The 27,697-nt window shown below is 40.3% G+C and overlaps 2 protein-coding genes across 5 annotated transcripts; one reads left to right on the plus strand and one right to left on the minus strand.

Annotated features, from left to right (window-relative positions):
• Window positions 1-100: 100 nt before the first annotated feature.
• On the minus strand, window positions 101-17,752 carry LOC139713955 (uncharacterized). The gene is made up of 13 exons (XM_071625679.1): window positions 17,712-17,752; window positions 16,206-16,441; window positions 14,935-15,199; window positions 14,178-14,297; window positions 11,369-11,506; window positions 10,664-10,774; window positions 9,620-9,761; window positions 6,720-8,770; window positions 5,991-6,120; window positions 4,469-4,553; window positions 2,796-2,939; window positions 2,155-2,321; window positions 101-610 (listed from the first exon to the last, which is right to left on the minus strand). The coding sequence occupies exons 2-13, from the start codon at window positions 16,424-16,426 to the stop codon at window positions 540-542; spliced, it is 3,645 nt and encodes a 1,214-aa protein (XP_071481780.1). The 5' UTR covers window positions 16,427-16,441; window positions 17,712-17,752; the 3' UTR covers window positions 101-539.
• A 549-nt stretch (window positions 17,753-18,301) lies between these two features.
• LOC139713954 (transformer-2 sex-determining protein-like) lies at window positions 18,302-27,475 on the plus strand. 4 transcript variants are annotated; one of them, XM_071625678.1, is made up of 8 exons: window positions 18,302-18,401; window positions 21,141-21,397; window positions 21,972-22,041; window positions 22,794-22,922; window positions 23,472-23,531; window positions 23,983-24,098; window positions 24,543-24,730; window positions 25,698-27,475. In XM_071625678.1, exons 1-8 carry the CDS (start codon window positions 18,366-18,368, stop codon window positions 25,706-25,708), a joined length of 867 nt encoding a protein of 288 aa, XP_071481779.1. In that variant the 5' UTR covers window positions 18,302-18,365; the 3' UTR covers window positions 25,709-27,475. The 4 variants fall into 4 exon arrangements, with proteins under 4 accessions (XP_071481779.1, XP_071481776.1, XP_071481778.1 ...); XM_071625675.1 differs by lacking the exon at window positions 25,698-27,475 and having other exon boundaries at window positions 24,543-24,908; XM_071625677.1 differs by lacking the exon at window positions 25,698-27,475 and having other exon boundaries at window positions 21,975-22,041; window positions 24,543-24,908.
• Window positions 27,476-27,697: the final 222 nt, after the last annotated feature.

Below are 27,697 nucleotides of genomic sequence, written 5' to 3' on the forward strand. Positions count from 1 at the left end.
CACGTGATTAGGATAGTTTCCTTTAAATCGCTCCCCCCCACCCCCCCCCCCCCCCCCGAAAAGAAAAAATCAGAGTTTGCAGACTGTCCATGATAACAATAATGCCATCCGTCTTGAGAGATTGGCAATTTTAACCTTTTGAGCATCACATATTGCATGAGCATACTTCCCCCTAGAGAAGGGGCAATTTCATTGCAGCCACATGTTGCACTCAGATTCTCAGAAGTACATTGTACCAAAGCTCCTTTCGAGTTTTACATCACCTGGGAGATGAAATCATTTTTATGGAAATGCAACCACAACAGAGTTCTTTGGGATTCATATAACTTTAATATACGATGCACAAATTTTATACAGCAGTATGACATGAACCACAAATGCAGACTCCTACAAAAGTATCTAAAGAGTATGTGTTGTTCTGTTTCCGTAGAAGCCAGTTGTTCCTAATACAATGGGCTCTGGAGGTCATCCTTTCTGTGGGGACGGGTGGTCAGACTGCGTTTCAATGTCTGGTCCTGCACTCTTTGACCCGCTCCATGTCAGCCGTTTGCTGGGGTAGCCTTCTTCTTCTTTTTCTTCTTCTTGTGCTTTCCTCCCTGCTGAGTAGGTTCTGCACAGAAAAAGTGAACATTTGGAACATAAAGAAACCATTGTATGCCATGACATAAAAGTTGGTAATGATAGCTAGTTTTATATAGTGCATTTCAGACTTATTAAGTTCAAGGTGCTTTCAGATACATACTACTATTACCCCGGTCACTGGATACATTATTTCCAACCAGCACTGACAGTGCTCACTCTCCACTCCCTGGGGAGCATTCCAGACAGTCGCCATTTTACAGGCATGCAAATGCTGATCAACCAACATAAACATTCTCAACTGACCGGGTACCCATTCTTCATAGTACAGTGGAAACTCGATATAACGAGATGGTCGGGACCGAGTCATTTTCCTCGTTATAACCGATATCTCGTTATATCAGTAGGCATAAAAGAAGGCATTTAATAAAGACATTAATTTGCACATGTGGGACTACCCATCATATTTCAATCAATACTGATAACTTGATAATGTGTGTGAGGGAATTACTCACCTTTATGGGTAAGAAGATGTTTTTCGCCAAGGAAATCCAATATCAAGAATGTGTTTCTTATTCATTGTAGATGTTTGAATTTGTATAGCTTGCGATTGTATTGCAAGATCGTCTGTGGATTGGTATGTGGTTATCGTATGGGTGTGTGTTGTGTGGAAAGCTTGAATATGGTCTGCACAATGCTGTGTGTGTATGTGACACATTCTGTATGTACATTATGACTGCGTGTGTGTGTGAAGACGGGGAATTCCCTAAGTAGAAGGCCAATCACAGCATAAGATTGCCTCACACCTGCTAAACGTCATGATGATGTCATGTACAGTATACATATAATGGCCGTCCCACCACATTTTCTGCATGTATCAGTGTGCGTGCACACTCACACTTCACACGTACAACACGCAGTGCTAGCTGGAGTGCACTAAGAAAATGATTATGTGTGTACAAGACAGTTTTTGGCGCATCAGGCTTTACAATCTCGGAAGATGATAGCACAGGCGAAGTAAAGATTTACCGAAGGCATTTTGCTTTACCTCGCTATAGCAGGTTTGATTTACTATGTTTTTCTTTGTTTGGAAGTCACAAAATTTATCTCGTTATAGCAGTTATTTCGTTATAGCCGATCTCGCTATAAGAGTAGCATTTTACATACACTTGTGTGGAAGGAAATTTGGGACCGAGAAAATTTCCTCGTTATAACCGATATCTCGTTATAGCAGTGTTCGTTATACCGAGTTTCCCCTATACTTCAAGGTGGAGAGCAGCAATGTGAACAAAGTGCCTTGCTGAAGAGCAAATGTGTTGGGTTTCGCATGGGCTCGAACCCATGAACCCAAACAATGCTCATGCGATTCAGGGACAAGTTCCTCTTATCCACTCGGCCACGACACCTTCAAAAGCACAGCATACACTCAAGGCACAACAGTGTCACGACATGGTCAAATAACTCTGTGGAAAATTTGGATACTACATTAGGATGACTCAAATGCCTAGCGACAAAGCAAACTGCGCAACTAGAATATGACTGAGAAGCGGCCAAGCAATGACAATAGCGACGTACGTTTTTTCAAGGCAGGGGGACGCGGAGGGAAAGTGAGGGGCACACGGCCTCTCCACCTGTTGGCTGGGTAGGGTGCATTGCAGTCCAGTGGTACCCAGGGAAGGGTGGGAGGTGGTGCTTCCAACAGTTTACTGGCTTGGTGTGCTGCGAGAAGGTCGTAAGATGATCTGAGGGAAAACACAGAACAGAGCAATACCACAGTGACATGTACAAATGTACATATTTGTTTATACACTTTTGTCAGCAGAGCTTGTAGATACATAGTGTAAATGCATAAGTTCTCAAACACCTCAAATCACTGTTATGACAGAAAAATCCTTTGAACTGGATAATTTTTGTTGATACTTCTAAAGTGCAGATTAATAGTGATAACGATAAAGACATTGATGTATGCTTTTGTCTCTGAATTTCTTTTTTTTTTTCTTTCTTTTTCAATTTGGGGTTATTTTTGCCCTCTAATGAGCACAGCAGAACAACTATTACCTGGCAGAAAACTTTTGGCTCACATTCCGACTTCACAATTCAACAAGTCCTAAGGTGCACATGATATTATTTTGAATTATTTTATTATGTTTGTCAAGCATGTCCAGTTTATGGCTGATTTTTGCCTGATGTTAAGATGGGCCTTTACCGGGGCTCACCTGACATTTTTGGCGGCTTGCTCCATGCACTGGTAGATGCAGACGTGGGCATCGCCTGGTCTGTGCCGCAGGAGGTACCTCCCGGGGGATAGAGCCGCCAGCTTCAGCAGCACATGGTACAGCATCTTCAGACACATACCGGGACTGGAGCCATGGGAGTGGCCATTAAAAAAATTCAATAATTTCACATGTTGCAACAAATTGACAAATTGTCTTTCATTGACATAAGCAATAATCAATTATTCAGGCTTTTTTGGGAGTAGCCATGATTTTTAAAAAATTAAAAAAATCATGAGCATACATACTCGGGTTGGGCTTAAACAAATGATCTCCTAATAACTAGGCACACTTCGTATCCATTACACTGCCAAGCTTCTGCACGACAGCTAGTTCTTGCCCTTTTTATTTGTTTTTTCATCATGGCTACTACAACAAAAACTGAATAATTGATGATTTACGTCGATATCTCGGTTCTTATCCTTTATTTTTCATTTATCCTGGCTACGACTTAAAAAACAACTGAATAATTGATGCTTCATGCTGATGAAGGGCAATTTGTCAATCTGTTGCAATGAAAAAAACAACAACAATTTGACACAAGAATTCATTAATTTGGATCACCATACCATGATGCTACACAACCCACTACTAACAGTATGAGGCCCCTGCCTGCATGCTCATTCAAGCAAGTGGAAGAAATACTTTTTGTTATGCTTTGATTACATTAGGATAAAGATACCTACTAGTAAAAATATTGTAACATCAAAAATCTCAAGATCTCAAAATTATTTGTTCTTACTTCAACCTTTCAAAGTTTGATAGAAATGTGTCAAATATTTTTGGCTACACTCTTCCAAAAAGGTTGCATGTTATAGCACAAGTGACAAAAACATGTATATAAGACCCAGACACACACAGGTGTAGACACAAAAATAAACATATGCACAAACACACACACATGTAAATGCTTGTATTTATGTCTCTTTTGAAAATAGTTACAAACAAATCTTCAAATTAGCCTATTTTACTTAATCACTGTGTCATGATCTGTGCTATTCCACCATATGGAAGCTGTGCACACCAACAACTCTGATACAATTGACATGATATTCAATTAAATATCTGACTTTCTAAATACCAAATTAAGAAAAAAAAAAATGATCCATGAAGCAAACACATTGCCTTTAAAGGACACATCAAAGAAAACCTTTAAAGGTGCATGGTCCCGGTGTTTTAGTCAAATGCGTACGCGGGCGCACGGCGCAAGTTTCCTATAGAGACCTACGCTATCGACTCCTCTCTAGCGCTTACGCTTTGGCCCACTTCCCCGAGTCCGAAGAAGACCGATTCCCTGTAGTCAGTGGTAGGATCACAGTTCGGCTCATGATTAGGGTGAGGGGGAAGACAGCTTTAGCAAAGTTCTTTTGTGATGTCATAATAACAAGCACATACGCACGCACCATGGCATTACTACAGACTACGCAATGCGCAGAGAAGACAACGCAGGCAACGTTACTTAGCAACAACTACGCACTTTACTCTTGATGACAGCTCAACTTCGGTAATCTTCGTATCAATGCTAACGGTGATCGGCAGTATCATCAACAGTGCCCTCTACACCACCGGGACTATGCCCCTTTAAGAATTATCAAAACTTAAATATTCTTCCTCACTTGATGGTTTGCTGCGAGTTGATGACAGCTGCACTATCCAATGATTCCCAGCTGAGGACCTGAGAGGTCTTAGCATCGATCCTACCTGGAATGTCCCATGAAAACAACAGGTACAGGTCAATAACGGGTTACTTTTTCTCTCTCTCTTGGTTTTTTTTTTTTGTCATCAGTTTTTCATTCTATTCATACCCATTTGTTGAAAAAAAACTATAGTGGGAATCATGACACAGGTTTCCCTTTATTGCACAACAATCACAGAGTAAGCATCTTCTTACATACAAACTTTTACAGAGACCAAAACTTTACTCATTGATTGTCACATGATGCATTTGCTAGTAGTTTTTAGAGTATGTGCTCTTTTTCTGAATTTTCCTTTTTTCAGACTGGTTTACCTATGTCTGAGTAATCTAAGCACATTACAGAATGATTTTAAATACTGATAGCATGGTCACTTTAAGAGTTACATGTACTCTTAAACATTTTCCCCTAAGGTTTATTTTCCATATCAAATAAACCAAATGGTCCTCAGATGTTTGTCTAGAAATGCAACCACTTGCTGCAAAATCGTAAAATCACCAAAGTAAATGTACATTATCAATAAAATGAATTAGGATCATAAAGTTTGATTTCACTGTTGCATTTCTGTTTATGGCCCTCTGAATAATACAATATAAGTGCCAAACATTTTAGTTTTTACTGACTCACGCAATTTTGATGTTCAAAAATAAAAACTAAAAAAAAAAAAAAAAAAAAAAAAAAAAAAAACATCTTTGTGACAATGGCCCTGCTGGCTTTTATAAGCAAAGCGACCTTATGCAAACAAAGTTTGAAACAATAATTAGAAATATCTATTTCACCATTCTAGCTCTGCAGGTGTCATTGACTGCTGACTCCCCTTCTCAAACTAACACGCATTTGTTAAAGGTACTAGCCCACATTTGTAAACCTGCAGCAATTGGTCTCATAGTTAGCATGGAGTTTGGGTATGATTGCAGTAACACCTGTGCAAAATTTCGTTCCAATTAGTCCATTACTTTCATAAAAATAAATGAAAATGCACCGTATGCATGCGTATAATGCTCGCTAGCTCCGGTCCACGTACGTACTACATGCATGCAATACATGCGATACAGCCTGCGCTCGTAATTCGATTTTGGGTCGGGTTGACCCGGTTTGAAAATTGATTTTAAAACGATGATTTTCTCTCTTTTATCGAATGGTATAGACAAAGAGCAACAGGTGAGGTATGTTACTGTTATAACTTGTACTTGGAGTCATATTGGACCTGTTTTATGCAGTTTTGATTTTCGTGGGTTTGCAAATGTGGGCTAGTACCTTTAAGTCTCACCATTTGTATGAAGCCACAAACAAAATCCCCACCCTTCTATAACCCCTTCAATGTTTCTCTTTACCCTGTTAAACACAAGCTCTTCATCTTGAAACTTCGTGTGTTTTCAATTTTATTTCAGTTTGCATGACCTATTGAAATGACTTCTCCCACTCTCACCACCCCATAACTGACCTCTGATGACCTTTGAACCCGGATGAAGGTACATGTTCAGCCAGATGCGTGTCAGGTCACTGGCAGTCTGCATCTCAAAGCCCAACTCTGCCTGGCGCTCCATCTTGGAGACCACGCTCGTCACCTGCTCCTACCAGAGACCGAACATCCAAATAAAACTGGTAAAAAGAATTGCAAGCAACCAAATGTCTGGGATATCAAGCTAGCGACTGGTTCCTCGAGACACCTGCTCTTGTAGATGAAACCCCAGAGAAACAGATAAAATACAGCTATCTACAGTACTGCAAGCAACCCTAAATCTTGAAATAAAAGCTAACAAACTGATTTTAAAAAATGAAAATACCAATGCAACAGGAAAGAAAGTGTAGTAACCTGTTGCAAATGCCTGTAAATTTTGAATGCCAAGCTAACTACAAGAAAAAATCACCTGCTCCAATATTAGTGAAATTGTGAAGGAAACTGTAGCCTCAGATAAAAGCCCTTCTTATTCTAATCTATTTTAAACAGTCAAATTCAATAACAGAAAGGTAGGTATAAGAATATACATAATACTGCCCTCTCTTCTGCAATGGGATTTGAGAATGTTTGATCTTCTTTTCGCTAAAGACGATTCTGAACTATTCCTTTATTCAAGATTTGTAACTGAAATAATAAAATGCACCAAGATGACAACGAGAGTATACATACATGTATCCATTCCCTCACCTTGTTCTCAGTCTCAAGTCCGGCGGTCACCAGTCCATGGACTCTGTTCTTGATCAGCATCCTCAGTCTACCAAATTTCCACAAGCTGTATGCACAGTTCCCTTCTGATGGTTCCCGCAGCTCTATCCCAGCCACCTGCGAACCCGTCAACGGTATTTGAGGGCCACTTCCCCCCTGGCCCCGACTGCTCTGGCCTTGGGCCGGACCATCCTCGGCGTGAGATTGAGCGGGCGTGGCAGACTGCTTGCTAGTCAGCATCTTCTCCTGGAGTCGCATGATTTCGTCGATGGTTGACTCCATGGGACCACTCCCTCTGGTGGCAATGGGCCGCTTCTTGGCCTGTTTTTCGGGAGGGGAAGTCTTGGTTGGAACGGTCTTTGTCAGCAATCTTGCACGCTTTGCCTGTAATCTCTGAGAACGCTCTTTCTGGACGTTCCCAGTTGGGGGCACCGTTGCACCCTCATCTGCTCCTAAATCAAGATTTTTGCTTGTATCACTGTCATCGCTTTGTGCAACTGTCATTTCAGTCTTTGCACTTGCAACACTTGAGTTGGTTTCTTTTGTTCCTTCCTCACCACGTCCCGCAGATTCTGCATTCCCAGCCTTCTGGTTCACATCACCTTCATCTGTACGTCCATCTGAAGACACATCCTTTTTTGATTCTTTGCTTTCTGTCTTTTCATCCTTCATCTCATCTTCATCATTAACCCTAACCTTTCTCCGTCTTCCTCTCTTCCTGGGACCAAGAGATCCTTCATCATCCTTCATCTCAACATCTTCCTTTGGAAGCATCTTTTTCCTAAGTCGTTTCTTTGTCGCTGGTTCAGGAGGGTCAACGTGAGACTTCTCTTCGCTTGAGCTCTGGTTTTGGATGCGAGCACTCCTTCTTGTTGCCATCCTTCCGGCCGGATGTTCCTCCTTCTTCTCCTCTTTTTCCCTACCATCATCCATGCCAGTTTTCTCATCTGTGACATCGTCTCCCACTGTGCCAAGGTCAGATTCTTTAAGATCTGTACCTTCAATACTTGTTTGACTGTCACTGTTGTGCTCTAGAACAGTTTGTTTGACTGGTTTTGTTGTTGTACTTGCCTTCTGTTCATCCTCTGAAGTGCACTTCTCTGCTGTTTCCTTGATTTCTCTCTTGCCCACCACATCCGCATCACTCACGTGTCTGTCATCATCGGTCACAATGCACAGTCTATTCTCATCATCACTACTGCACTCACTCAAAGTGTGCGTTCTAACCATAATCTTCCTCCCTTGAGTGGGTGCAGCCAATACCTGGTCATCCTTCCCTTCCTCCAGCTCACCTTGGTTGGTATCCATGGCGACATCATCCACGGCAACATCATCCATTACTTTGGAGTCAGAATTGTGTGCAATGGCTTCAAGAGTTTTGCCAATGTCGAGTACCTCCCCTGCACCACCAGAGTCCATCCCTGGGTTTGGCCCAATTCCTTTTTGACTGCATCCATTGCTGTCTTTGGCATCAAGTGCTTCCAATGGTAGTGATGATCTCTCATCTCCAGCAGCATCTGTTTTCTCACTAGTCGTCCTCAGGATTTCATCCTGTACACCACTCTGGACCTTAGCGGGTATGCCAGCATCTGACCCGGCATCACACACAGCCATGTCAGTCACATCGGAAGGATCAGGCATATTATCAAGACTGGGACTGACAGCCTTCATTTCACTCTTGACGTAGTCTTCACTAACAGACACAAGAGGATCACTACAAAGCTCTCTGTCCGCTGGTTGGTCCACCACAAGCTCTTCTGCTTCCTCTTTGCTTCTAACCTCCATCTTGGTGGTTTGGATGTCAGTTCCAAACGTCTCTAGGTCCCACAGGGACGAGTCCCCAAACTCATCGTCACCATGCATCGTGGCAGAATCGTCCTCCTGCTCATCCCTCTCATCTGATGTCCTGCCATACCTGTCCCGTGTCTCGCTCACCAAGATCCGCTTCAGCGCAAACTTGTGGTAGATGGCATTAGCTTCATGTGGGTAGTATGCATGCTTCATCAACGGCTTCCTAACAAATACAACTTTTTGTTTTGCTGTTGACTCTGCATTAGCTGTAGGCAAAATAGAAATGATATAAAAAACATTCCCATCATAACGGACAAAGTTATGACAAAAGTTTGATATAATGAAGTAAAAATTCAGGTCCCCAAATTACAATTTGTTGTCTCTATATACTTTAATTGTTCAACTCCAACAACATTTTCGTATAACAAAAGAAAACTGCCAGTCCTTAGGACTTTGATAAACTGGGAGCCACCTGTATACACAAGAAGAGAAAGTATCTTAACCTGTAAAGTTGGAAAGTCTTTCCTTTCAAAGTAGTTACTGAAAGGGAAATGATGCACACAAGCTTTATTTCTATGTACATGTATGTGTCAAGATTTATAATTCGGAGTTTTATATATGCACACATGCACACACACACAAACATGTTCTGCACATTAAACCAATGCATAATGCAGGGTACAAGATGACAGGCTGTACAACAGTACAATTAAAGTTCAGTCTATCCCTTTTCTTTCTTTAAAGGAAAAAATGCATTGGTCTCCCTCTGTATAAGCTCAACTACTATCAAATGCATAAGAAAGTGGATTTTCCCCCGTAAAAGCTGCATCATTGTATATAACAAAAGAGATCTCAACAGACACCTAACTGTGATGTTTCATTAGCCCATTCTCAGTCTGCTTGTTTTTCCAGTGATGGAGATGACAAAAAATTCTTACACTTTGTAACTTAATTCACTGTTTTAGCCATTTTTTGATACAATATCGTAACCTCATGAATATAATGTCAAAACTAAGAGGAAGAAAATATGCTATTTAGAAGTCATATAAGACATACAATGTATGGCAGAGAAATCCGACAAATTTAAAGTTGGCACATACAATTTGTACATTCACCTTTGACCTCCACAGGAATCTCCCACTGCTGCTCATAGTGGGGCACATGATTGTCAACGAGGCTGAGAAGACTGCTCCCCGACAGGACGATGTCGACTCCGTGGAATTCTGCTAATCTTTGAGCATTATCCTCCTCAGTTGCCTGTGTGCAACAAAAGATGTAACAGCAAAGACATAATGAATATTTGACCTTCACATGTACCCCCAATAAGAATCCTTGCTTACGCAGCCAAGATGAATAAAGTGAATTTGAAGGTTCCACAAAATATATCCCCACTTCTTTGCAGCGAGAAGAGGTAAATGTTTTCAATGGGGCTATGATACAAGGATTACTTGTTGCTCAAGAAAAATGTGAGAAAAAACTTTCACCTCATTTTACACATTCTGAATGACACCTTTGAATAGGCAGGATTTTATGCGGTGTCAATGAAATGTTGGCAAAAGTATGCACAACTTGCACTTTATTTCTCTTCTCTGGTTCCTAATAAAACTACTCCCTGCTACATAATAAGCTAGCAAACTCAGACGTAAGTCTTACCACAGTCTGTTTTAAACAGAGAGCAACTGCTCAAATATCAAGCTGCCATTTACTGAATAACAGCTAAAATCATCATACAAGATTAAGTCAGCATCATAGGGCCTACAGTCTACAGTCCAGGGTCCAGTTGCATGAAAGTTGAGATCAAACATCAGTCTCTGAATATGTAATTCCAATTGGCTGATACCTTGCTCGCATTTGATTTTCTGACTATTGTTTGATTGCATCTTTTTATGCAGAGGGCTCTGGTTACCATCAATTTCTCTCCAGCAACATCTTGCTTTCATCTCAAGAAGTTCATTCGCAAGTTGTGAATGTTCTGCCATCTGAGGGGGGGCGGCATTTCATGAAGCATTTTGTCCGACAAATTTGCTCTCAGCCAATCAAATATAAGGATTTCAATAGCTTATAACAGTTTGTCAGAATGAAAATATCTGGACTCTGGACTGTGAGGAGGAGAGAGGAATGCTGAAATCATCACAAGACTCAAGGTACTTATTAATTACCTCCTGAGTACTCTTTGAAGCATTTACCATCTCCTGCCCAGAGGAGAGAGTCTTCCTCAAAAACATCTTGCTCTCACTCAGTTCTGGAACAGTCATTTTGGGGATCTTGCCCTACAAAAAAAAGAAGAAGAAAAAAAAAAAGCTTTTAACAAGATTCATTCACTATAAATATACTTTATACATGAATATTTTGTAACTTTGAAGAAAAAAGAAAAGAGTGGTGGTACTTGTCTCTCACAAGGACAGAAACCTTATGAGCACAAAAATGGGAGAAAAGATAAATAGTTACAACCTTCATACTGAAAAACAAACAACCAACCAACCAAACAACCAACCAAACAACCAACCAACCAACCAACCAACCAACCAACAAACAAACGAACGAACAAACAAACAAACAAACAAACAAACACCAACTCCTTCATCCTACCCACCCCAAATCCAACTTTGACTTACAGTATCATAAACTCATATGTATATTGCTTCTTACCCTTCTGTTGTATAATTGCCCTTGCTTCCTTAGTGTAATTATGTAGCTGCATATAGCCCTTGGTGTATTTTTTACTCTCATACTGCTGTAAATTGCCCCTCACTCTTATGTTGGTATACACTGCACGAAGCACTATCAACCACATAATTGATGTCCTCCATAGACCTTTCCACTGTTCTCTTTGGATTTCATGGGATATAAAAAGGTCTTCTTACCGTGATGACTGGTGCCCCAATTCTCTGCAGCGTTGCATCAGAAGGCAAGGGCACGCCTGGGTTAAGCGTTGCTGTCTGCAGTACGGTGTAGTGGCGGGGCAGTGATTCCACTCGGACTAGATTAACCCTCAGGCATTCCTGACCACAAAAGAGAGCAAGACTAATGCAATCTGCAATCATTGGACTGCTTAAAACAAACATTGACAATCTGTACACTAGTAAATAATGCAATATGTTGCATGTAGCAAAGACTACAGTATTCCAGACTACCAACTTCAGACGCCAACTTGAGAAGCATTTAGTGGTGTTCAATGGAACTTAGACAAAAGGTTTACTGGGCTGTGACAGTTCTACAGGGTGATTTTGAATAACTGCAGCCATGATGAAAGATATAGGGTCAAAGGTCAATAAAGAGCTTGAAAGAACATTACAGAAGATTTTTAAAATGTTCACATGTTATGTAGTATACAATGTAAATCGATATTGCCATGTATAGATTTGTAGAATTTATTGTGCTCCTTGAGAAAAGAAAGCAATACTCTGAAAAAAAAAAAAAACTCAAAGCATAATACAGTGAACAAAGATGATGACACAGGAGGCTCACATGTTCCAGTAATGTAGCAATGTCATTCCATTATAATATCACCTGCTTAACAAGTTCACCCGTGTAGAATTTATGCATCGTTTCTTCTGTTCTGCTTCCTAAGCAGAGCCCCAAATCATGCATTTTTATGTAAAGCTGCTATGACATCATCCTTGTTCATTGTGATTTGTAATGAATTTAGAACACATTCTTATTCATTATCCCAATCATATAGAAGTTTTGAAACTCTGAACACAGCATAACCAATTTATAGATATTCAAATGCAAAATGTCTGTCAATCACCTGGGAGTCTCCTTTGAGTTTCATAATATTAGAATACAACTTCAATAAAGATTAGCCAAATAATGTACAATAAATGCATGAACTACTACTGACTGCCTCCATCATATAAAGTCTGCACACGTAAACCCGACAGTTAGGGTTCTACCTTTGGTGTAAAATTCTAATATCTATAAAATAATAATATGGGCAATTCCGCAGTTAGGTGGACATGACATGGATAAAAGAAATGTGCCTCTTTATCTTACTCTTTAATTTAGGTATCAAATAATGCCATGGATGTTCACCAATCACTAAGGTCTTTCAAATTCAGTAGATTTTATTTTTCATATTCATTGATTTTGCGAGATCTAAATCCATCATTTAAAAGGTACACGTGGGACTGGGGATGCTGAAATTCACTTAAATGCAAATTACAGTGGGTTGCTTTGAAATTTTTTCCTCAAATTTTTGCTAAAAGGTAAAAGATGAATACATTTAAATACTCCAGAAGTCATGTGACATTTTGTTGATTACAAAAGGGTGAAATGACCTGCGGAATTACTCCAGACAAATGTAACGTTACTAACCGTAACGTTACTAACCGTGCATTTGGGGTCTAGCTAATAAATCATCGGTCAAACTGCTAAAAATATTTGTGTGAACATTTGTCATGACGCAATAATTGAAATTAATGCAACACTTTGTTTTAAGTAACTTGAAATTTTGCACACTTTTTGTTTCAAGACATTGATTTTTTTGTCATGTCCTTTTTTCGTAACGTTACTAACCAGCCCTTTTAGTTGCCATAGCAATTCTAATATTTATTGGATTGTACTCATTCTTTTCTATATCATAGACCTAGGAAGGATGAACATGTTTTAAAATGATTTTGACTTGAAATGAATAAATGGTGATTTAGTAGTAAAAATAAATATCTAAATTTCTTTAAATGTAACGTTACTAACCGCGGAATTGCCCATATGGACAATTTATGCAGTTCAACTCGATCTCCCAATCAGAACCCAACTCTGCTATATTATGTGTCTGGAGCTCCAGTTCATGGACTTTAAAATGTAGTCTGTCTGAAAAATTATGTTATCAGAAGTCCATTCCCCAGAGGAGAATGCTCCACTATTACATATCTCAAGCAGACATAAACATAAGAGGTCTACAGTGGATGGGGATTGATGAGACATGAAATTTATGATTTGTGATCTTGGTTTTTCTTATTCTCTCCTTTTTTTGTTGTTGAACATATTATTCCAGATATATGTCTGATGTCACTTTTACAACTAGTAGCTATAAAACTTCCATAATGAAACTACCAGTGTTTAAAGGACAAGTTCACCTTCATAAACATAAGGATTGAGAGAATGTAGCAATATTAGTAGAACACATCATTGAAAGTTTGAGGAAAATCGGACAATCCGTTCAAAAGTTATGAATTTTTGAAGTTTTTGTGCAGTAACCGCTGGATGAGAAGACTACTGCAGTGTGTGAATAATTTAGATGTCACATGCGTACAACAATATAAGGAAAATATAAAGAGAATTTCACAAAATTTCATCTTATGAAAAAAGTTCACATTCCCCCGACTCGTTACCGACAAATGTTATGGGTAATATTATTCCCCCTGCCTTTAGAAAGAGCCAAGTCAAGTGCTCTTTTATTATGTGAAAAAAGTGAAAATATGTTGAATTTTCTTTATATTTTCTTTATACTGTTGTACGCATATGACTCACAAGCTGTAGTAGTCTCCTCATCCAGCGGTTCCAACACAAAAATTTTAAAAATTCATAACTTTTGCATCGATTGTCCAATTTTCCTCAAACTTTCACTGATGTGTTCTACTAATATTGTTGCATTCTCTCAATCGTTATGTTTATGAAGGTGAACTTGTCCTTTAAGAATTAAAAGTTGATGAACAATACAATCGATCTCACTCTCATGTACTGCACAGCTGCTGCAGATACGACCAAATAATTTTCGGGAAACCGTCTAGAGGCAAATTCAGCAAATGTGTTGAAGTCCTGCTGATCTTGGTAGATCTGGGCTCCAAGTTGCTACATGAAAAAGGGAGAGTGCAATAACATTATCAAACAAAGCATTTCAAAACTGCTCATGACCTACTTCTGATCTACTCGATTAGTTCTTCAATCGTGAGATCTCAAATGTAGCGCATATTCACATTAAAGTTTTGTCTGACAATGTTCAATAATATATCTGTGCTGCATGATCTTACACACTACCAGAGTTTCTGACATCGCGTATATTGTATATGAAGGTATGAGCAAATGAACGATGAATGTCAAATGATCAAAAATCAATTCTGTGATTGACAAGATTCACCATGCTCAATACTTTCCACAGACAGCAGTGTTACAATGAACCATTCAGGAAATGGATTTACAAATATAAGTTCATGGTGGCAATATTTGTTCAAAGATTCCTTGATAGTAATAGCATGATGTACAAAACTTTTGTATACTGGAGTGTTTTTTACATGTATTTAAACATCATTATGTAGCTCAGTCTACAAAGTTTGACATCTCTGAAATTGAGCCATCATATTGTTTAATAGTGCTTCACTATTTCTGGTGTTGTTACTGGTTTTCAACAGTGACAGAGATTTCATTGAAATGATGGGCTTGATGAAGTAAACAGTCGACTATGACACAAAGGAAGATTGCCAAGACTAACCCGCCACTGTTGATGCTCGAAGGAGTCCTGCGAGGTTGTGACCCGGATGCCTTTGGTTCCAAACTTGGTCTGGAGTTCAAGAAACTTGCGATGCTGGCCAACGGTCAGCCGAGAGAAGTCAGGGTAATCCAGGTCGGGGAATGGAGAACTCAGGCTGACCGTCGGGACTATGGAAGGTATCTTGCTGACGGTGGCTTTGATTGGTTGCCATGGCTCCACAGAGACATGTGGGGCGCTTTGGCTTTTCATAGAAATTTTCTCCCTCCTGATTGTACATAGTAATAGAAAGACATACTCAGAGCATAGAAAGACTCAAACAAAGTTTTAAAACAACACTTCTGACTTTGTGGCATCTGATCTGTATGAACGCAATTTCCGCATTTTGTAGTGCAACCTGCAAAACTTAACATTTGCACTCTGACAATGGATTATTGTTGAAATGAACTGGGTATTCTTAAAGAAAAGTAATGACAAATTAAGTAAATTAAATCAAACCTTTTTTCCCTCATGCATCAAATTAATAACATCATCTACCACTAATACCAGTATATTGAAGTAGTGCTACAAACTGCTATTGTATCAATGTAGTAGGTCTACTAAGCATGTACAGTACCAGTATCTAAGAAAATACACATGAATGCCTTGTCTGCAAAGAGAACATGAAACCAATATCCTTACATACTCATCATATTCACTACCATGAATGCCATGGGGATTGCTCCCTTCAGAGATACTGCATTTAAACAAATGTGGATCTTATAAAATAAAGGATAAAAGTAATTGGTGAAAAGTTGATTGCATCAGCAACGGACACATTGACAGTGAACGAACGACTTTAAAGGGATGGCATACAACTGTAGTATTAGTTGAGGTGAGGATTGGGCTTTTAAGTTTTTATGAGATACAACGAAACCACATATGAATTAGTACCGAGCATACCATTCTGCGAGGAATTTGAAGTTTATTTGATGAAAATCGGTTTTGGAATGCCTGAGACATCAAAAAACAAAGTAAAACAAAGCAATAGCAATAAATGGAGGATCCCACTTTTTCATTAGGATTGCTCTGTTTTGGATATCTCAGCCATTTCAAAACCATTACCTTATCAAATAAACATCGAATTCCTCTTGGAATTACATGCTCTTTCACATTTCATAGGTTTCTCATTATCTCATCAAAAAATGCTTCAGAAACTTGAAGTTAGCTCTCTACCAAAACTATACAATCCCTTTAAACATTATTTGATATCAAAATCATGTGATTCCACTCACTGTCGCGTCATTGCCAGTGGTTTGTTTGCATGCCTCTTGCACCTCACAATGGCTGTGATGTCGAGGGTTCGCCGCCAAGAGTACATCTCATAGTCTGCTTCAGTGAAGAAGACATCCTCCTCCTCCATGTCTGCGCCATCCTCGTTGTCGTCCTCCCCCTCTTCCATGAGCGAAGGGATCTTCTGCGAAATCATTGCTCCTGGTACTGCATTCATGGCCATGCCACACACAAAGTTCTGGGAAGAAATTATATCAAACAAATCTAATTTAATAGATCTGGATATCAAGCACACACACAAACACAAACAAATGGCTTCTACTACCACAGGCTGTGTGATGCATACTTGCCAACTCTACCGCATTTGGCGGTAGACTACCGCTTTTGAAAGATTTCATTAGCATTCAAGCTAGCGCTGCTCGCATAGGCATCCTGGATTCTACCGCTTTCTCAAATGAAAATGTTGGCAAGTATGGTGATGATGTCACTCTAAAAGACACTTTATGCTATGACTACCTACCTAATACTACTGAAAAAGTGGAAATTTTCGCGGTGTTCAAATTTTCGCGCATTTCGCGCAACCAGAAACTAGCGCGAAAATAAAAGCACGCGAATAGTTTTGCTTGCCATATGTGCCTGTGCGTGATGTCTTGATTCCGCGGAATTAAAAACACGCGAAACTCTTCCGACCTGGCCAAGCGCGAAAAATTAGTCACGCGAAAATATCCACTTTTACAGTAATTGCTAGATCTTGCCTACACACCATGTTGAATTGCACACTTTACCACCTCCATGTGTTTATTACTAATATTAGATTTAAGCTCTTTGATACAGGTATTAGTCTTGTAACAGTTAGAGTTCTAGTACCGGTAATCAATTTAGCAATCCTGGGTAAGGGGCTAAATTATTTCACTTAGGGCTTTTATTAGGCTTCAAACTTCAGCACAGTCATACGTAACGTTTTAGACTGAAAGATCTGTCTGTCCAGAGGAGTCTTTTATTTTTTTGATGTTATCGCTCTGCTCCGATCTTTCGGTCAAAGTCGTCGGGGATATGTTCCGCGGAGACTGTGTCTGGCTTCGTGGATCCCCTCTGATCCGGAGGAGAGCGTAACATTTTAAAAAAAAGAAAAAAAAAAAGACTCCTCCGGACAGACGGATATCTTTTTGTCTAAGTCATACAGTGTCAGTGATACCCTATTCCTAAATCCTAACCCGAAACTCTAACTGTCATAAACCCTATTCAAACCCTAAACTCCTAAACCCTAAAGCCACCTAAATTTAATCCTTACTTTGATGATCACTCTTTTTTTTTTCCCCCCACTTGCAGTGGAGGGTGCATATGGAACTCTAATCCCTGAACATATCCCTTAACGACCAGACAGCCCGATCTTTCGGCAAGTTAGGCAGGCAGAGAATGCCAAGATCTAATCTGTAACGGTTAAACTGACAAGTTCTAAGGTAGACTCAAGAGTAAGACTTCTTGGCCGACTTCTTTGGCATACATACAACTGCAACTTCGGCAGACAGTCAGTGGACATGAAGTTCCTAGTCCCTCAAAAGTCATAGATAATCAATCGGACGAGCCCCTGTGCTGTGGTTACGGCTCACCGGTATATCGCTAGGCAGGCCACGGCACGGGCTAGTCGGGAGGGCCGGGCAGCGCGGCCGGGCATGGGACAGAGGCCTCGATCTCGAGGGACACTGTATCTGTGGTGTAGCTTCTCGGTACTGTTGTGATGCCTTCGTAAGTTCGAGTCGGCGGGATGGGTATGGATGGGGCATGGCACACGACTGAATGCATAGGTCCAGCCCATAGAGATACCAGTATAATGGTTCTTAGTATCTCTATGGTCCAGCCACAACTCTACACACACTCTGTGTAGTAGTAGAGTTCTGTGGGTCCAGCGAGCAGCGCAGGATCAGAGGGAAGTCCGCGGCGCACGCATGGGCGCACGTGGTTTGAGGGAAAGAAGTAATAGCGCCAACGCAAAGCGCAACACTAGTAATACACGGCGCACACGGATCCTAGCCTGCACGCGCTGCCTAGACGCGCGCACACCCGCGCACGCTTTGGGTATAATAGCGTATAACGTTGGATGGACAGAAAACCTGTCCGACATAGTCGCAGGAGCCCAAGATTGCAATAAAATTCGAACCATCATGAGCACAGATGGAAATATCAACAGCGAGGAGTTTGTGAGTTTGTTACCATAGATTTGATTGGTTTGCTTTTAAAGTGAAGGTTTGTTCACAATCTTCAGTTGTGTTGCCGTCTGCAGTCTGACACGATGGCGGTATTGCGCGTGTGCATGCGGGTTCTAACGTTAGTATTCGTATTGAGCGTAGGCAACTTTTGCGCGCCGCACATCATCCATACAGATAATGAATGGCCATGAGTGCGGCAGGCAAGGGCGTGTGAGGGGACTAGTAATCGCCCTTGCAAACCCCCAAATAACTGTAAAGCCCCTGTTCCACTATGCCGTTCTCGCTACGATTTGACAATTTTCTCAGATCGGGAAGGATCGGGTAAAACCTGAGCCGATCTGGACATAGTACGATGTTAGAACGCTCTAAGTACGCTGCAGTTACGACTTTGTACCACGTGTTTGCTACGCTCTTACTACGATTATCGGGAATGAGGCATTACGATCTCTGCCGCTGCAGCTACGCTTTAGAACGATGTTGCTACGCTGTCAGTACGATGTTGCCGATGTTATCCGATCGATGCACGCTGTATCTACGCTCTGAACGATCTATACGATCTTATCACGCTGTCACCCCGTTCAGAGAGCTGAAAAGTGCCCGATGTGCCCCGATGTACCCCGATTCGACTGTCGATTTGCAGTCAGTCAACTTATTAATATTAGCATGCAGAACCGAAGAAAAATACTGTGGACCTCGAAGAGGCTCCTCAACTCACGGTTCTTTTGCAGCAATGCATTGTTATAAACAAAGACCTGCTGATTTTTCCAAGGCTTTTTCTGGATGTCCTTGCTTTTATAGTCCATCTTCCTCCAGTTGTAGATGATTTCATATTCTTCAAATTTCTGCTATATCCTCTTACTCCTCTTTAAGCATCACGTGCAGTCTCTCTTTCTTCGACTTTAAAGTAGCTGCTTTGCTGCTTTCTTCTCTTCTTTTTCTTCATCTCTTCTCCTTCTTCGAAAATTTTAGCTCCTTCTTCTTCATGTTCTGCCCTGACAGGTGCAGCAACAATGCCCTCCTCCTCCTCAACAGTTCTGCCTCTCGATCTCTTTGATCTTTTTCTGGCAGACATTTTTGTGTAAGTTTTCTTCCCGTTCTTGTGCCGATGTTACTACGCTCAGAAAGACATTGTTACGCTCATCCCGCTGCTTTTACGATGTCACTACGCTCTCCCCGCTGCGTTTACGCTGTCACTACGCTCTCCCCGCTTGTCGTACGATTGAAAATAGGTCAATTTTGATCGGGGAGATCGGGAAGAAATTTTGAACAGGTTCAAAATTTCTTCCCGATCTGAAAAAATACCCGCTCCAACCCCGACCTCCACACGCTGCTGCTACGATGCTTCCGATCCCCGTACGCTTTTGCCGCTCTCTCCCGATCTGCTAGATCGGGACAGATCGGGGTCCAGATCGTGATAGTGGAACGGGGGCTTAACGTAGACTTAACTCTGTTTAAAAATGTTGAGTTATGTTGCATATGATATACTGCTGAAGAAGGAAGATTATTCCAAATCTTGGATGATCCTTATTGGCCAGTAAACGAGTACTTTCTGATTACTGAGTAATGTCAACTTTTTGGTCTTTTTTGAGTGTGTCACTGTGTGTCCTATCCAAACGCTATCAATTTTCAACTGATGTGTAAAACTAACTTTAATGTATTATTATCAAGCTGGAATATTTCTCTTGAGTTTTTTCTGTCTAACAATACCATGAAGTCGCCACATTTTATAGAGATTATGGGTAAAACTGATAGTGATAGTATACAATGTACAATGTAGATGTGAAAATTACAATTCTCACATTTCTCTTCGGCGAGTCTTCCTTGCACTTTGCAGTTTGTGATGGAAAGTCAAAACAACTCATAAATTTATGGGGAAAACCAACGGATGTTTTTTGTATCTTCCATCTGGTGACCCGGCAAGATCACTAGTACACTAGTGTCGAGTGGCCACCATGCAGCTTTTGCACATGTTCATGCATGCACCTGCATCAGACCCCCATGCGTGCGTGCGTACCTTCCACTCCCTGGTTCTCCATCCACTCCCAGGGCGGTGAGTTGGCTCAGTCGGTAGCGCGTCTGCCTCACGATCATGCGGCCCGGGTTCGAACCCGAGTCTGGACTGAGCAATGTTGTGTGTAAACATACAATGTACCGTCCCCTCTAGCAAGAGGCAAAACACTGTCCCTCGGATAGGACATCAGATGGAGGTCCCGTGTATGAGAGAGTCTTAGCTCATGCACGTAAAAGATCTTTTTTTGAAGGGGAAGCTACCAAGTACCACGTGCCACCCTTATTTTTTCTTGCCGTGCTGGCGCTAATTCCTTTGTGAGTAAACACAACGAACATACAGTGTGCATGCATGTACAGTATGCATATTCATAAGTGAAACTGAGTGAAGATATGCACCCAGAGTAAATGACTTTGTCTTTGAATTTGTCAATAAGTAGTGTACCTTATGCTACAGGTCTCATAGTCATAATAGAGTATTCATGTCCATGAGAACTAAAATATCTTTGCACTATGATAAATATAGGTGCCTGTAGTAGCAGTTGCATAAATATCGAAGTGACAAATGTCCTTGTATTTGGATCTAAACCTCAAGGCGATTATTCAGCTATGTGATGCAATAATTTGTGAAGATTACTTGGATGTTAACCTGATGTGTCTTCCATTCCCCCCCCCCCCATTTCTCTAACCTGTCCCTCACTCTATATGTACCGCTACAACAAGGAGGAAGTGGTCACAGATGCCCTCGAGGTAGAGGATGAAGATGAGGACCAGGACCAAGACGGGGCTGAAGAAGAGACCAAGGAGGAGAAGCCCGCGGCCCAGGAGAAGACTGCCGACAAGAAGATAGGCAGATCCAGGTCCCGCTCTCGGAGCAGGCACAGATCGAGGAGGAGCCGCTCGTACTATTCCAGGTCCAGGTCTAGGTCCCGGTCCAGATCCAGGTCTAGACGACACAGAAAGCACTCCCGCCGACACTCGTAAGTTTTTTGGATCATGTGGTGGTAGCAAACCAGACTTGCTTTTGATGGTCTTAATGTATTCTTAAACTTAGTATCGTTTACATTCAAGGATTTATTCTTGCTTGGTATGGTGTGCATAACAGGTCTATTTGTGTTGGTTTTTTTTCTGCTATTCATTGATGTTGCTTTCTTTGTTCTTTGCCACAGACCCAACAAGCTTTTTGATAAGGCTATGGTGACATCGATGAAGGTTAAACTTGTTTCAGACAAACTGCTGTCTTTACACTGCACGTGTATGCATCTGCATGAAGTGATGCATACTCTGCTGGCAACCTCTAGTCCTTCAAAAGGGGGAGGGCACTACATTGAGTGAAACAATTCACACAAGAATGTTTCTGAGGCAAATAGAATATAGTTCTTTTTTTTTCACATTTCTACTCAAAGAATTTATAAATTTAGATCATAGTTGGATGATGTAGAACATGTTTAGACCATAATTGCTCGCTATGTGCTGTGGAAGAACAGTCATGATCGCTAAACTGTATTTGTCAGAGCTGGGCTTTGTGTGATGCATTTTTTTGTCTGTTCGCAGTAGATACAGGGAGGGACGGAGTCATAGTCGATCCCCCATGTCCACCAGAAGACGTCACCATGGAACCAGGGTAAGAAACATTGCAGTACAAACTCATTGCTGTTTACAACATCAAAGGAAGAGACAAATAACTTCATTTTAGTTTGGACAGGAACCAGGTGTATTCAAGTAGCAATCTAGGTTCACATAGTGACATCACAAGATCAGATTCATGGGTACGATTTCAAATTTGTTGCAATGTGATTTTTGTTCAGAGAGAAGATTATTTGTTTCACATAAACAAAACAAAAAACAAAAAACAAAGTGAGGTTTGAGTTTGAAGGAAAGTATTTCTAGTGTCTTTATTCCTACTTTTTTGATGGGGGAGGAGAAGATGGAGACAATCTCAAATTTTGTAAACTTTTAATGGCAGAAAGAGAACATCACTGATAGAAGAAAGGCCTTTAGAGGTGCCCTCTTGATTTTATAGGTACTGTGCTTGAATTGTATGTTGTGGTTATTGCTTTGCAGCTGTACATCCTCTCATACAGATGTTGCTGATCTGTTTCATTATTGTACTCTGCATTTATTTAAAGCAGCTTTCTCTTTCAGGTTATCTTTCAGAATTAGATTTAGCAAAAAATATGATTATGACATCTGGCTGGTATTTGAACTCTACAGTATCATGTCGGTTTCGCTCAATTTAGCAGGAAGTTCTTAAAATCGGGTTACACAGTACTCTTCTTGGAAAGAGAATTCTTCACAGAGACAGGGCGGTGACACTAGAAATTTGTGTTTCAGAGTTACATGTATTGTGATTTTGCTGTGTTCTTGTCTTAACAGGAAAATCCATCGGAGAATAGCTGCCTTGGTGTCTTCGGCCTCAGCCTGTATACCACTGAACGTGATCTAAGGGATGTGTATGAGCACTATGGGCCCCTGGTGGCAGTGAATGTGGTCTATGACCATCAGGTATGTGCACATCTTGTTGTACAAAGTTCAACAGCCAGTGCAGTCCAGATTTCTTTCAGGACCAGCTGAGTTCAGTCTTGATTTTAGCCTCGTTTTATGTTTGTTTGTGTTTTGTTGTATTTTGTTTTGCTGGTCTAAGTTAGCTGTAACTGCAAGACTGGCTGTCATGGGCATTGAGTTTTACCTCACCCTAGGCATTTGGCTGCGATGTGTGAACATATCATGTGTTAGATTTGAAAGGATTACTGTTACATGGTAATATCATAGGCATGTGTGTTCGGTGTTTCAATGTCTTATCTATGTCTAGTTAGTTGCTGTAGCTTCAATGATCTTAAAACAGCCAAAGATTTGCTCATGAAAGTTTATATGATTCAGAAATATGTGATGGAATTGGTATCGTCTTTGTCATTTATATTGGCAGATATGAACAGGCAAATTAAAATGTATGTAATGCTGATGGAGAGTTGATCTCCGGACTTCAGTGCTGTATTAACCCCCATGATATATTGACTGCCATGCTATATTTCTCCTCTGAACTCACCTCCTCAGACTGGCCGGTCAAGGGGCTTTGCATTTGTGACTTTTGAAAATGTTGAAGATGCCTCGGAGGTAAGTGCACATGAACCCCCCTCCCCCTTCTTTATACATTGTATGTCATGACATCTTGCAACTGTGTCAGCACTGGCAGATACAACTGCAGGACAGCTGAGCAACCATAAATTGCAGAGAGATAAGATATAAAATCTGATGAATTCCTTAAGACTGTCATTGCTAAAGACTCAGGAAAATGCCTTCTTCATAACAGTTTTCGTAAAATGCTTGCACTTTCACCTGTAAACTTACTGTTACAGGATAGCACACACAGTGGATTGTATTGTTATGAAGAATGGCTTGGCATCCTTGAATGACCTTTTCAGATTTGAAGGATATGCAAAAAAATATTTTTTTCATTTTCAGGTATTGTTATGTTTGCATGTGTGTGCTTAATGAATTTGTGACTTTATTTCAATGTTAAAAGAAGGAAAACCAATTTGATATAAATGGTTCCTGTTCCATCCAGGCACGAGAAAGGACAGACGGTATAGAGGTGGACGGAAGGCGCATTCGGGTGGACTACTCCATCACTGAGAGAGCGCACACTCCCACACCTGGTGTGTACATGGGCAAGCCTACTCGGTAAGTACATGTCATAAAAACTTACCATGCCTCCGTAACCCTCGGCTTCGTGTTCATCTGACCTAAACCGCAATTGCATTCCTGCCCTCACCATAAAGATCAAAGGTCAAAGAATGAATCCCTTATGTGCCATGATGCATTCATGAGTACAATGGTCCACAGTTTCTTTGCCTCTGCCTTTTTTTTTTTCTTTTTTCTTTTTTCTTTTCTTTTTTTTTGCTGGACTGTTCCTAATCAAGCATTTCTTGCTTAAAATAAAAGTGTTTGCTGACTGTAAACGTTGTTGTTGGCACTTGTAGTGATGGGACCTTACACCTAATGTGCACTGGACCTATTTCTCTTCCAACTTCCTGTGCCGAAGAATTATTCATTCTCCAGAAAATCATTTGTTCTAATCTCGTGGTTGGTCTTTTGTTTTCCTGGTGTGTCTCTTTACCAAACCAGAGAGAAACGGCGTGATTCCTACGGATACAGGGATCGGTATCACCGCTCTCCATCACCTTACTACAGGCGTTCCCCTTCCCCCTACTACCGGCGCACACCCTCGCCCTACTACCGCCGGTCACCTTCCCCCTACTACAGGCACCACCGCAGGCATCGTTACTACTCTCGAGACCGCTCTTTCTCCCCAAGTAGGTCACAGCATTCTCTTACTCCGTAGATGTCACTTGTAGAGATCATTTTCTATGAAAAAACTTAATGGCAAAAATTGATTGAGGGATGGAGGGTGGGGCATATCTACATACATTACATGAAACTTCAATTTACTTACTTTCAATATTGATTAATATGATTTGTCAAGGAATATTAAGGTTAATATGCATCTGCCAGTAAGCTTGCTGTTGTTGTCAAGGCTTTGTCATGAAATCCTACATTGCAAACATGAGTTCTCATGGTATTTCATTTTTCTCCCCACTCTTGGTTCTGATCATTTCTATCTTTTTGTCACCATGTCCTTGCCTTTAATGACCTGCATCTTCTCTGTTTCATTTGTTGTTGCTTTTATTTTTCCATCGGCAGAAGTCTGAATGTAAACCAGAAGATTGCATCTTTACACACACGAACTTGTGAAACTCCTTTGACAAGCATTGGAGGGATTTTAGCCACATGAAAACTAGTACAATAGACGTGTCAATAAGAGATGAAGGTGCACTTTAAAAGGGCTAAGATGCGTCATTATACCTGTTGCAGTCTAAGTTGTCATCCTTTAATTTGATGGTTTGAAACCGTAAAAGGAATGGTTCAACGTGAACAGCCTTTGTTGCTTTTTTTTTTATTTAGGGAGGGAGAGGGTATGATTATATTCCATGATAGCATTTTGACGATTACAGTCTTTTACAGAACTGCACAGCAATACATTTCCTTTCATTCCACTGCAGATTCTGATATAGCATCATAACTTGTTTTAGGAGCACTACAAATCACATTTTGTCAATATTTTATATATTCCAGATACTGTATGCCTTTCTGTTCACAGACTTCCATGCTTTCAGAGATTGTTTGTTTGTGTTTCACAATTCTGTTGTCTTGATTATTTATTCAGTGTTCATATGTGCAGTCACGTTTCCTTCCCTTAATTTACCCTGTCTGGATTTCTAGGCCGCTACTAGCGGGTTTCGTCGTCACCACCAATGCCAGAACCACCCAACACCTGAAGCCGTGCACTACATCTGTGTAAATTAACTACATTCATGTTTTCTATTCTTTATGTATGTCTTCTTTTGATTCTGTCTCTAGCCTGTTGTGTGTAAATTCTTCCCCATGTGGCTTCTTTTCAGGCCGTAAAGTTCTCATCTTCGACTTCATGTCATCCGTTCTTTCCTCAGAGAAAAACAGAACAAATTTTCTTTAACATTGACAAAGTGCTGTCAAAATTGATCAAAGACAGCTTCATAGCTAGATTCTGGACCAGCCATCTCAATTGTTAGCCTCAATAGAAAGAAATCAGTGGTTAAAATGATGCTTTTGTTTTGTCTGTATTTGTCATAACATTTACCTTAAACAAACAAACAAACCCAAATGCCCTTATCATTCCTGATCACAGAAGGTGTACACTTCTTGGGTACCACCTTTTGAAACTGATTTTCTGCAGGCAGATTGTAGAAGATTCAAGATGGATCTGGCATGAAGTCACAGAATATGGTTTAGAGCGGTCCATATCTTTACATTTGCATACCAAGATGGCAAAAGAAGAAGAAGTACAAAAGTTGCAAAACAAGACGAAGTACAAAAGTTTCATTGGGAAGAAGATCTCACTGTAAGATTCAAGCATGTGATGATACCTTCATTGTATTTCAAGAAGTGTGAATCCGTTATCAAACAAGAAATGGAAGAAGAGGAGGAGAAGATTTTTCGGAGTAGAGAGAAGAAGCTGTTTAAGAAGTACGCATTATGTATAAGAACATTTTCTTAAAAGATGTGAAGGTTACAACAAAGAGAGTGAAGTCAAGCGGGAAGAAGAGAAGAGACCCAGAATAAAGAAGCTTTAGAAGAAATATTAAAATTTTTTGAAGAAGCTTTGGAGAAGATACACTACAGAAGTGGGAGATTGAAGTGAAGAGAAAAGCAAGCACAGATTTGTTAATGAAGATCGCGATTATGCAAGTCCAAAAGCTCTTAAAGTTTTTGAGAAAAAGCACATTTTTGCGATGAAGAGAGAAGAGAAGAAGAATGGGAAGTTGAAAGGATTTAGCACTCTTTGAGAAGAATCACACCAATTTGGGAGATAATCAAAAGACCAGAAGATGCTCAGTTTAAAAAAAAGAAGATTGAAGCCAAAATTTATTCTATGCTGGAAGAAGAAGTTCTTCAGTTGAAGTTTGGCATAAAGCTCGAGAGATAACTCCATAAAGATAGAAGAAAGAAGTCATGCATTTGGAAAGCACAAGAGTTGGAAAGAAAATCAGAAGATCGGGTAGAGGAAGGAGAAAATCTTCACCACCTTTTAAAAGGAAAGCAAGAAGAATGAGGAAGAAGCAGAAAAGGTGTGATTCAAGATAATCCTCTGAAGAAAGAAAATAATGAAGACATCAAAACAGGTCAGAAATTTTCTCTTCTTTTTTTAATTTTTTTTTTTTAGTTGCATGTTTTGCTTTTTGCAGATTCTCATTGATTTCAAATGTAAAATGACATAGCAATTTCTTGTCAAGTAATGATGGTTCTTACGATCTGAGCAAGTTTTAATCAGAAGTATGTGACCAAGTTCGAAGTGCAGATTCTATTAAAGGAAACCTGGAGTCTGTTTCATGAAAAATCTTAGAAACTTTTTGTTCCTAAGACACACGTATGAAACACTTCTTGAAATAGACTTTACTTCTCTTTGAAAGTCTCACATAGCTACATATGAGCGACTTTGGCCATTCTGAGATTTTGTGTAAAGACTCTTGTGTGATGATTTCATGAAACGGACCCCAGAAAATATATAAAATGCTGTGAAACATTCTCTTTAGTGGTGATAGTATTCAAGTCCTCTAGCAGTATAAATTTCTCATAATATTTTGTGTTTGGTATAGAAGCAAGGATACCATGAAAAAGAAAAGGGAATGAAACTGACAAATTTTGTTTCATTTAGATGCCATTATGTGTCTTTGTTGCAAAAA

Source organism: Diadema antillarum, unplaced genomic scaffold (genome assembly GCF_040938485.1).
Source record: "Diadema antillarum isolate AM-2024a unplaced genomic scaffold, OU_Dant_1.0 seq00002109_RagTag, whole genome shotgun sequence".
Lineage (NCBI taxonomy): Eukaryota > Metazoa > Echinodermata > Echinoidea > Diadematoida > Diadematidae > Diadema > Diadema antillarum.